This window comes from Bombina bombina, chromosome 1 (genome assembly GCF_027579735.1).
Source record: "Bombina bombina isolate aBomBom1 chromosome 1, aBomBom1.pri, whole genome shotgun sequence".
In the NCBI taxonomy this organism is placed as follows: Eukaryota; Metazoa; Chordata; class Amphibia; order Anura; family Bombinatoridae; genus Bombina; species Bombina bombina.
The window spans coordinates 93,173,920-93,186,565 of NC_069499.1; the positions used below are offsets into that span (position 1 = coordinate 93,173,920).

Sequence of the window (12,646 nt, forward strand, 5' to 3'; positions counted from 1 at the left end):
ACGTAATAAATCTACCCCATTGAATTAACAAATTAAATTAAATTTATTTTTTTTGGTCTCATTACATTTATTGATATATGTAATATTTAGTGGTGCCCTAGGCATAGACCTAGTTGGAATATTGGAGATATGTGCTTGATTATATTTTTATATGTAAATACATTTATAAAGTGAAACCCTTGTATTGTTGGAAAACTTGAATATCTCAATGGAAAAGAGGATTCAAAAAGCTTATGTATCTTCTTTAATCTCTAGCTGCGCATACTGTAATGTTTGAAACCCTATCCACAGCTTCCTACAGTGGTTTGTGCGTTCAATGGAAACCGGGTGTAAACTTGCGCTTTTCAGCTTCTATAATTTTCTATGGGCAGCGTCTTTTTTTCCGGCAGCCGATAATGATAGAAAATTCACCATCGGAAACTGCTTTCGACAGCAGTTTTTTTCGTTTTGAAAACTTACAAAACCTAATTGTGGCTCAATGGAAATGAGCCCTCTGTCGGCACTTTACAAATAAATGATAATATTATTAATAAACATTGGAGATTTTGCTCACAAAATGACAGTTCATAACAAGTCCCGATTGGCTCCCCAAACTAAGACAAGTTGTGGGTAGAGTTTGCCTATTATAAACAATTTCACCAAACAAGGTGTTAATGTATTCAAAATATTTTCACACTCACCTAGTATTGCACAGCTGTAGAAACATCTTGTAATTACAAGGTGTTTACTGTCCCTTTAAGGTTAGATATAGCTTTCTGAAATAAATCTAGATTTTATAATAGAGTTCAATACATAGGGGGATATTTATCAAGCTGTCAACTATGTTGCATTCGCCAGCATCAATACGCTCGCCTAACATTGCTAAACATCGCGGCCGCGGATCTTAATACGATCTCCTTATTTAAAAAAAAAAAGCCGTCAAAAACACGCGCACCAAGTACAGGGCAATGAGCATCGGATTGTTGTTAACTAACAGTCATCGATGACGCTGCTATTTGTGTTTTTCCCAACTTTATTTATAACATGTCACTAAACACCGCCGCCACCTAAATAAAGTTATTAATCCCATCCCATCGCTCCCCGACATTGCCGCAACCTAAATAAACTTATTAACCCCTAAACCTCTGGCCTCCCACATCACCACCACTAACTAAACCTATTAACCCCTAAACTGTCAGCCCCCGACATCGCAAAAAACTAAATTAAGCTATTAACCCCTAAACCTAACAACCCCCTAACTTTAAATTAAAATTACAACATCCCTATCTTCAAATAAATTAAAACTTACCTGTAGAATTAAAATAAACTAATTTAAACTATTAATTAACCTACCCTAACTATTATACTACAATTAAATTAAACTACCAATTAAATAAACTAAATTACATATTAAAAAAACCTAACCCTACTAAAATTATTTAAAGGGACAGTCAAGTCCAAAAAAAAGTTCATGATTCAAATAAGGCATGTAATTTTAAACAACTTTCAAATTTACTTTTATCACCAATTTTGCTTTGTTCTCTTGGTATTCTTAGTTGAAAGCTAAACCTAGGAGGTTCATATGCTAATTTCTTAGACCTTGAAGGCCGCCTCTAATCTAAATGCATTTTGACAGTTTTTCACCACTAGAGGCCGTAAGTTCATGTGTTTCATATAGATAACATTGAGCTCATGCACGTGAATTTACAGAGGAGTGAGCACTGATTGGCTAAAATGCAAGTCTGTCAAAAGAACTAAAATAAGGGGGCAGTTTGCAAATGCTTAGATACAAGGTAATTACAGAGGTAAAATGTGTATTATTATAAGTGTGTTGGTTATGCAAAACTGGGGAATGGGTAATTAAGGGATTATCTATCTTTTAAAACAACAAAAATTCTGGTGTCGACAGTCCCTTTAAATATACTATTAAACATTATTAAAAGTACTACATTACAAAAAAAACACTAAGTTACAAAAAAACAAACACTTAATTACGAGAATTTTTTTTTAATCAATTTTTTTTTTACACCTAATCTAAAAGCCCTATCAAAATAAAAAAGCCCCCCCCCCAAAATAAAAAAACCCTAGCCTACAATAAACTACCAATGGCCCTTAAAAGGGCCTTTTGTGGGGTATTGCCCCAAAGATATCAGCTCTTTTACCTGTAAAAAAAATACAAACACCCCTCAACAGTAAAACCCACTACCCAACCAACCCCCCCAATAAAAAAAAAAATCTAAAATAACCTAAGCTACCTTTTGCCCTGAAAAGGGCATTTGTATGGGCATTTAGCTCTTTTACTGCCCAGACCCTAATCTAAAAATAAAACCCACCCAAAAAACCCTTAGGTGTAAAAAAAAAATTTTTTTATCTTTTTTTTTTTTTTTTCATAATTTAGTGTACTTTTTGTAATGTAGTGTTTTGGTTTTTTTTGTAATGTAGTACTTTTAATAATGTTTAATAGTATATTTAAATAATTTTAGTAGGGTTAGGTTTTTTTTAATATGTAATTTAGTTTATTTCATTGGTAGTTTAATTTAATTGTAGTATAATAGTTAGGGTAGATTAATTAATAGTTTAAAAATAGTTTATTTTAATTCTACAGGTAAGTTTTAATTTATATTAAGATAGAGATGTTGTAATTTTAATTCAAGGTTTTAGGTTTAGGGGTTAATAGCTTAATTTAGTTTTTTGCGATGTGGGGGCTGACGGTTTAGGGGTTAATAGGTTTAGTTAGTGGTGGTGATTTGGGAGGCCTGAGGTTTAGGGGTTAATAAGTTTATTTAGGTTGCGGCGATGTCAGGGAGCGGCGGGATAGGGGTTAATAAGTTTATTTAGGTGGCGGCGATGTCGGGGGCATCAGATTAGGGGTGTAGACTCAGGGTTTATGTTAGGGTGTTAGGTGTAAACATAACTTGTTTTCTACCATAGAAATCAATGGGGTATACTTCATTCTCTGGCAGCATCGAACATAAGCTTTCGGTGCTTTCAGACTTCCATTGATTTCTATGGTACGCTGTGTCGAAAAAGATGCAAGCGTACCTGTTAACTATTTGATAAATGGGAAAAAGTGTCAAATAGAGCCGAATGTGTATTCGGAACATCTGTAATGACGTAAGCATCAATCTGCGTCGGATTGAGATCGACGGTTCGTATGTTACGTCACAAATTTCAACATTTGCCGGTCTTGAGACTTTGATAACAAGGTCGGATCAATCTCGCAACAATTACGACGCAGAATTCCAGCGTATTTGCGGTTGACAGCTTTATAAATATACCCCATAGTCACTTTACAGAGATGTCATAAATACCTGAATGTAAAATCTGCTCACATGTTTGTCCACTTGAAGAACTTCCGGAAATGACAGTAGGAAGATTTTTTGTTAAAGTTGCTCCTGTTTTACTGTCTCTCCCTAAAAGAAAGTTTTGTGTTAATTATACAAGGTTAAGTTAGAAAGCAAAACATCTCATTGGCAGAATTCCTCCTGTCAATCGTCTTCATGAGCAGTGTTCAGTATTATTCAATCAGTAATACTACAAATATATCAGAGAACCAACTTGCAATAGTATTGCTAAATACCTTTATTTTTTTAACACTAAGGGTTAGATTATAAGCGGCGCTCTATTGTTTACGTGAGTTCGATAAGCAATATTGCAACCACACTAACTTGTGCGCGTATTACAAGCAGAAAGTAAACGCGTTTGCTCAAGTGCAAACAAAATTAGCGTGATTGAAAATATTGGTACACACCAATCACTGCTGAACCAAAAATAAGCCGGCTCCTAAGATTACATCCCTGCTTTTTCAAATAAAGATACCAAGAGAACAAAGAAACATTGATAATAGGAGTAAATTAGAAAGTTTCTTAAAATTGCATGCTCTATCATCAAAATTTGGGTTTCATATCCCTTTAAATGACGTGAAACCCATTTTTTTTTCACGATTTAGGGCCTGATGTCTTTTAGACCTTGTATTGTCATGTAGGAGTCCCTGTTTCACAAAAAGAGCATTACGTAGCAACATAAACATTTCTCAAGATAACATTTTTTGTCTTTAAAACATTTGTAAGGGTCTCGCTGTACCGACCAGAGTTCTAAGAATATCTCGCCTGAGTGGCCAGGTTTTGAAAATCAGGTCCTCAAACAGAGCACACAATTTTAAAGTACCTTCCAATTTACTTCCACTGTCAAATTGACTCCATTATCTTGCGTTGAAGGAGCAGCAATGCAATACTGAGAGCTAGCTGATCACATTAGGTGAGCCAATGATAAGAGACATATACATGTGTAGCCACCAGTAAGCAGCTAGCTCCCAGTAGTAGCTGATCCTGGGCCTACTTAAGTATGCTTTCAACAAAGTATATAACAGAAGTCAATTGGAAAGTTTTTAAAATTGTATGCTCTATCTGAATGATAAAACTTTACTTTTGATTTTACTGTCCCTTTAAGTAACTGCCTTGTATGATAGGGCTTAAGACATTAAACTCAAAATTGCATTCCCTCACAAAGGGCAGTATTACAAGTGGAGCACAACTGATAGCGCAGGGTGGTTTATCTTGCACAAAGAATAACCAACAATCTAGTATTACAAGTGGATGCTTAAAGGTACATGGAATTATAGAATTTTAAACAAGTTTCCAATTTACTTCTATTATCTAGAATGAGGCAAATATGTGCAACCACCAATCAGCAGCTCCTGAGCCTACCTAGGTATCCTTTTCAACAAAGGATACCAAAATAACAAAACAAGTTAGATAAACAAAGTAATTTTGATTGTTTAAAATCCTATGCTCTATCTGAATCATGAAAGAAAACATTTTGGTTGGTTTGTTATTACTGTATTTCGGTGACATATGCACATATGCTGTGAGTACCTGTGTGTTTTGTGTCTGTGAAGACTTAAGTTGTATCATAAAAGCCACTGCTGACTCTCTGAGAAGTTGTGGTGTTTTCTTATTGTTGCACGAGCCCTCACAGCATATGTGCGTATGCTGCTGGAAAACCGTTATAACTTTCACTTTAAACATTTTTGCTAATTGATGTATATTGTAAAAATGCTTCTATTAACAACTGAAACGCACCCATGCACAATTACATTCTGACCTTTCTATCCCTTTAACCGGTAGTAGCTTAAAGGGACATAAAAGTCAAAATTAAACTTTCATGAATTCAGGTAAAGCATGGAATTACAAACAACTTTCCAGTTTTCTTCTAATGTTAAATGTGCTTTGTTTTCTTGGTATCTTTTATTTTATAGCATACTTAGGTAGGCACAGGAGTGTGCACATGTCTTAAGCACTATATGGCAGCAGTTTTGTAGGAATTTCTTTTTTTTAGCTCTAGAGGGTAGCGGTGTTTGCAACATTGTACGACATTGATTGGTGGCTTTACACATATATCTCATATCATTGGCTTAAGCATGTGTTCAGTTAGTTCCAGTAGTGCATTGCTGCTTCTTCAATAAAGGATATCAAGAGAATTAAGCAACATGAAAAAAAAATATGTGGGCTTCATGTCCCTTTAAAATTCTTAACCAAAGCATCTTAACATGGTTGAACCATTTTTAGCAGGCCCTATACTTTTAATAGTAGCGTTGAGCGGTAGTAGTTTGCTCAATCTTGTATTACAAACTATTAAAGGGACATAATACTCATATGATAAATCACTTGAAACTGATGAAGTATAACTGTAAAAAGATGACAGGAAAATATCACCTGAGCATCTCTATGTAAAAAATATAATTTATGCTTAAATGATAAATTCATTTCTCCTGTAGTGTAGTCAGTCCACGGGTCATCCATTACTTATGGGATTATATCTCCTCCCTAACAGGAAGTGCAAGAGGATCACCCAAGCAGAGCTGCTATATAGCTCCTCCCCCCTACGTCATATCCAGTCATTCGACCGAAACCATACGAGAAAGGAGAAACTATAGGGTGCAGTGGTGACTGGAGTTTAATTTAAATTTAGACCTGCCGTAAAAACAGGGCGGGCCGTGGACTGACTACACTACAGGAGAAATGAATTTATCAGGTAAGCATAAATTATATTTTCTCCTGTTAAGTGTAGTCAGTCCACGGGTCATCCATTACTTATGGGATACTAATACCAAAGCTAAAAGTACACGGATGACGGGAGGGACAAGGCAGGATCTTTACACGGAAGGAACCACTGCCTGTAGAACCTTTCTCCCAAAAACAGCCTCCGAAGAAGCAAAAGTGTCAAATTTGTAAAATTTTGAAAAAGTGTGAAGTGAAGACCAAGTTGCAGCCTTGCAAATCTGTTCAACGGAGGCCTCATTCTTAAAGGCCCAAGTGGAAGCCACAGCTCTAGTAGAATGAGCTGTAATCCTTTCAGGAGGCTGCTGTCCAGCAGTCTCATAGGCTAAACGTATTATGCTACGTAGCCAAAAAGAGAGAGAGGTAGCCGAAGCTTTCTGACCTCTCCTCTGTCCAGAATAAACGACAAACAGGGAAGAAGTTTGACGAAAATCTTTAGTTGCCTGCAAATAAAATTTCAGGGCACGGACGACGTCCAGATTGTGCAAAAGTCGTTCCTTCTTTGAAGAAGGGTTAGGGCACAATGATGGAACAACAATCTCTTGATTGATATTCTTGTTAGTGACTACCTTAGGTAAGAACCCAGGTTTAGTACGCAGAACTACCTTGTCTGAATGAAAAATCAGATAAGGAGAATCACAATGTAAGGCCGATAACTCAGAGACTCTTCGAGCCGAGGAAATAGCCATTAAAAACAGAACTTTCCAAGATAACAGCTTGATATCGATGGAATGAAGGGGTTCAAACGGAACCCCTTGCAGAACGTTAAGAACTAGGTTTAAGCTCCACGGCGGAGCAACAGTCTTAAACACAGGCTTAATCCTAGCCAAAGCCTGACAAAAGGCCTGAACGTCTGGAACTTCTGCCAGACGTTTGTGTAAAAGGATAGACAGAGCTGAAATCTGTCCCTTTAACAAACTAGCAGATAAACCCTTTTCTAAACCCTCTTGTAGAAAAGACAATATCCTAGGAATCCTAACCTTACTCCATGAGTAACTCTTGGATTCGCACCAATATAAATATTTACGCCATATTTTATGGTAAATTTTCCTGGTAACAGGTTTCCTAGCCTGTATTAAGGTATCAATCACTGATTCCGAGAATCCACGCTTTCATAGAATCAAGCGTTCAATCTCCAAGCAGTCAGCCTCAGAGAAATTAGATTTGCATGTTTGAAAGGACCCTGAATCAGAAGGTCCTGTCTCAGAGGCAGAGACCATGGTGGACAGGACGACATGTCCACTAGATCTGCATACCAGGTCCTGCGTGGCCACGCAGGCGCTATTAGAATCACAGATGCTCTCTCCTGTTTGATCCTGGCAATCAATCGAGGAAGCATTGGGAAAGGTGGAAACACATAAGCCATGTTGAAGACCCAAGGGGCTGTCAGAGCATCTATCAGCACCGCTCCCGGGTCCCTGGACCTGGATCCGTAACAAGGAAGCTTGGCATTCTGGCGAGACGTCATGAGATCCAGATCTGGTTTGCCCCAATGATGAAGCAGTTGGGCAAACACCTCCGGATGAAGTTCCCACTCCCCCGGATGAAAAGTCTGGCGACTTAGAAAATCCGCCTCCCAGTTCTCCACGCCTGGGATGTAGATCGCTGACAGGTGGCAAGAGTGATACTCTGCCCAGCGAATTATCTTTGAGACTTCCATCATCGCTAGGGAACTCCTTGTTCCTCCTTGATGGTTGATGTAAGCCACAGTCGTGATGTTGTCCGACTGAAACCTGATGAACCTCAGAGTTGCTAACTGAGGCCAAGCCAGAAGAGCATTGAAAATTGCTCTTAATTCCAGAATGTTTATTGGAAGGAGTCTCTCCTCCTGAGTCCATGATCCCTGAGCCTTCAGGGAATTCCAGACTGCGCCCCAACCTAGAAGGCTGGCGTCTGTTGTTACAATCGTCCAATCTGGCCTGCGGAAGGGCATCCCCTTGGACAGATGTGGCCGAGAAAGCCACCATAGAAGAGAATCTCTGGTCTCTTGATCCAGATTTAGCAGAGGGGACAAATCTGAGTAATCCCCATTCCACTGACTTAGCATGCACAATTGCAGCGGTCTGAGATGCAGGCGCGCAAATGGTACTATGTCCATTGCTGCTACCATTAAGCCGATTACCTCCATGCACTGAGCCACTGACGGGTGTTAAATGGAATGAAGGCCACGGCAGGCATTTAGAAGTTTTGATAACCTGTCCTCCGTCAGGTAAATTTTCATTTCTACAGAATCTATAAGAGTCCCTAGAAAGGGAACTCTTGTGAGTGGCACTAGAGAACTCTTTTCTACGTTCACCTTCCACCCATGCAACCTTAGAAATGCCAGAACTAACTCTGTATGAGACTTGGCAGTTTGAAAACTTGATGCTTGTATCAGAATGTCGTCTAGGTACGGAGCTACCGCTATGCCTCGCGGTCTTAGTACCGCCAGAAGGGAGCCCAGAACCTTTGTAAAGATTCTTGGAGCCGTAGCTAACCCGAAGGGAAGAGCTACAAACTGGTAATGCCTGTTTAGGAAGGCAAATCTTAGATACCGGTAATGATCCTTGTGAATCGGTATGTGAAGGTAGGCGTCCTTTAAATCCACTGTGGTCATGTACTGACCCTCTTGGATCATGGGTAAGATGGTTCGAATAGTTTCCATTTTGAACGATGGAACTCTTAGGAATTTGTTTAGGATCTTTAAGTCCAAGATTGGTCTGAAGGTTCCCTCTTTTTTGGGGACCACAAACAGATTTGAATAGAATCCTTGCCCGTGTTCCGACCGCGGAACTGGGTGGATCACTCCCATTAGTAAGAGGTCTTGTACACATCGTAGAAACGCCTCTTTCTTTATCTGGTTTGCTGATAACCTTGAAAGATGAAATCTCCCTTGTGGAGGAGAAGCTTTGAAACCCAGAAGATATCCCTGAGATATGATTTCCAACGCCCAGGGATCCTGGACATCTCTTGCCCAAGCCTGGGCAAAGAGAGAAAGTCTGCCCCCCACTATATCGTTTCACTTCATGCTGTCTTAGGGGCAGCAGCAGGTTTTCTGGCCTGCTTGCCCTTGTTCCAGGACTGGTTAGGTTTCCAGCCCTGTCTGAAGCGAGCAACAGTTCCTTCCTGTCTTGGAGCAGAGGAAGTTGATGCTGCTCCTGCCTTGAAATTACGAAAGGCACGAAAATTAGACTGTTTAGTCTTTGGTTTGGCCCTGTCTTGAGGCAGGGCATGGCCCTTACCTCCAGTAATGTCAGCGATAATTTCTTTCAAGCCGGGCCCGAATAATGTCTGCCCTTTGAAAGGAATATTAAGCAATTTAGATTTAGAAGTCACATCAGCTGACCAGGATTTAAGCCACAGCGCTCTGCGCGCTTGAATGGCGAATCCGGAGTTCTTAGCCGTAAGTTTGGTTAAGTGTACTACGGCATCAGAAATAAATGAATTAGCTAGCTTAAGGGCTTTAAGTTTGTTTATAATCTCATCCAATGGAGCTGTGCTAAGGGTCTCTTCCAGAGACTCAAACCAGAATGCCGCCGCAGCAGTGACAGGTGCGATGCATGCAAGGGGTTGTAATATAAAACCTTGCTGAAGAAACATTTTCTTAAGGTAACCCTCTAACTTTTTATCCATTGGATCTGAAAAAGCACAACTGTCCTCCACCGGGATAGTGGTGCGCTTAGCCAAAGTAGAAACTGCTCCCTCCACCTTAGGGACCGCCTGCCATAGGTCCCGTGTGGCGGCGTCTATTGGAAACATTTTTCTAAATATAGGAGGGGGTGAAAAGGGCACACCGGGTCTATCCCACTCCTTGTTAACAATTTCTGTAAGCCTTTTAGGTATAGGAAAAACGTCAGTACACGTCGGTACCGCAAAATATTTATCCAGCCTACATACTTTCTCTGGAATTGCAACCGTGTTACAATCATTCAGAGCCGCTAATACCTCCCCTAGTAATACACGGAGGTTCTCAATCTTAAATTTAAAATTTGAAATCTCTGAATCCAGTTTACTTGGATCAGATCCGTCACCCACAGAATGAAGCTCTCCGTCCTCATGTTCTGCAAATTGTGACGCAGTATCAGACATGGCTCTACTATTATCAGCGCACTCTGTTCTTACCCCAGAGTGATCGCGTTTACCTCTTAATTCTGGCAACTTAGAAAGTACTTCAGTCATAACATTAGCCATGTCTTGCAAAGTGATTTGTAAGGGCCGCCCTGATGTACTTGGCGCCACAATATCACGCACCTCCTGAGTGGGAGGCGAAGGTACTGACACGTGAGGAGAGTTAGTCGGCATAACTTCCCCCTCGTTGTCTGGTGATATTTTCTTAACATATAAAGTTTTACTTTTATTCAAAGTAGCATCTATACATTGAGTGCACAAATTTCTATTGGGTTCCACATTGGCCTTTAAACATAGTGAACAAACAGATTCATCTGTGTCAGACATGTTTAAACAGACTAGCAATAAAACTAGCAAGCTTGGAAAAAAACTTTTAAATAAATTTACAAGCTATATAAAAAACGCTACTGCGCCTTTAAGAAAACATAAAAATGTGACACATTTGAATTAACAATGAACCAAATATGTTAAAACAACCAATTTTTAACAGAAAATGTATAAAGTTAGCAGAGGATTGCACCCACCAGCAAAAGGATGATTAACCCCTTAATACCCAAAACGGATAACAGTTGAAATAATAAACGTTTTTATCACAGTCAAACACACTGTCACAGGTCTGCTGTGACTGATTACCTCCCTCAAAACTAGTTTTGGAGACCCCTGGGCTCTGTAGAGACGTCCTGGATCATGGAGGAGAAATAGGAAGACTGTGACTAAATTTTTACTGCGCAATAAAGCGCTAAAATAGGCCCCTCCCACTCATATTACAATAGTGGGGAAGCTCAGTAAACTGTTTTAATGCAGAAAAAACGACAGCCATGTGGTAAAAATCATGCCCATAAAGTTTTATCACCAAGTACCTCAGAAAAAACGATTAACATGCCAGTAAACGTTTTAAAATTGAAAATTATGAAGTGTTATTAATAAACCTGCTGCTAGTCGCTTTCACTGCAGTGTAGGTTCAAATATTACTTTAATATTGACAGTATTTTCTTAGTGAAATTCTATTCCCCAGAAATACCTCAGAGTATACATACATACATATCAGCCTGATACCAGTCGCTACTACTGCATTTAAGGCTGCACTTACATTACATCGGTATTAGCAGTATTTTCTCAGTCAATTCCATTCCTAAGAAAATAATCTACTGCACATACCTCCTTGCAGGTGGGCCCTGCATGCTATCCCCTGTTCTGAAGTTACCTCACTCCTCAGAATGGCCGAGAACAGCAAGTAGATCTTAGTTACGACCGCTAAGATCATAGAAAAACTCAAGCAGATTCTTCTTCTAATGCTGCTTGAGAACAAACAACACACTCCGGTGCCGTTTAAAATAACAAACTTTTGATTGAAGAATAAAAAACTAAGTTTAACACACCACAGTCCTCTCACACGTCCTATCTTTTAGTTAGGTGCAAGAGAATGACTGGATATGACGTAGGGGGGAGGAGCTATATAGCAGCTCTGCTTGGGTGATCCTCTTGCACTTCCTGTTAGGGAGGAGATATAATCCCATAAGTAATGGATGACCCGTGGACTGACTACACTTAACAGGAGAAAAGGAAGATATTTTACCTCACAATCTCCTCAGCTCACCAGAGTAAGTGCTGTGTAAAAAGTTATACTCAGCTGCTGCTCAGCTGCAGGTAAAAAAAAAATAAAAAAATGAAGAAATGAACAGCAGCCAATCAGCATCAACAGTGCTGAGGCCATGAACTATTTTACTGTGATCTCATGAGATTTCACTTAACTCTCATGAGATTTCATAGTAAACTTCCTTAAACTGAATAGGGAAATAAGATGAGTGTGCACGTAAGCTTACTCCCTTAGCTGTCCCGGGACAGACATACTAATTTGCTGCTTAGAAGTCCTTTAAAATGGGATGTGGCTACTGAGAAACTTTTGAGGTAAAATATCTTTCTTTTTTACATAGAGATGTTCAGGTGATATTTTCTAGTCAGCTTTTTACAGCTATGCTGCATCGCTTCCAAGTGCTTCAACATTTGGGTATCATGGTCCTTTAAGTGCTGAGCTCTTGCGCAATTCAAAATACCACTTGAAAACGTATGTGTATGCATGTGTGTGTGTGTCTATTAAGCTGACATTTCATTGAAATAATATAACACAGAAAGAAATGAAGAACTCCACTACTCAAGCAATTTTCAACATAAATGTTACTGCACCCCCATAGAAGTCTAGTATGTGTGTAATTAACGCACTTGCGCTATCCGACATGCAGATTTTATCACTGCAGCAATAGTCTATAATGCGTAAAATTGAATTGGATTTGTAATATGAGTGCATTTCTGTGTTTCACTTGTAATCTAGGCCAAAATGTTTAATTATTCCTAACTAAAAAACGTTTTTCCTTTCCTCCAGAAAGGCGGCAGGGTATTCAGTGGAACGCGTAATCCCGACCCTCCTTTATACTGTGAAGTGGTTGGTTGATATGTGCAGGTTTTTTATTATATCTGTCTCTAACCAGTCGTTAAGAATGTAA

General features: G+C 39.3%; 1 protein-coding gene across 1 annotated transcript in view; it reads right to left on the minus strand.

Moving 5' to 3' along the window:
- Positions 1 to 12,646, minus strand: part of PPP4R4 (protein phosphatase 4 regulatory subunit 4) — a 649,956-nt gene that overhangs the window by 81,885 nt on the left and 555,425 nt on the right. The window contains exon 20 of the mRNA XM_053697518.1: positions 3,312 to 3,392. Within this exon, the coding sequence (XP_053553493.1) occupies positions 3,312 to 3,392 (81 nt within the window). The remainder of the gene's footprint in view (positions 1 to 3,311; positions 3,393 to 12,646) is intronic.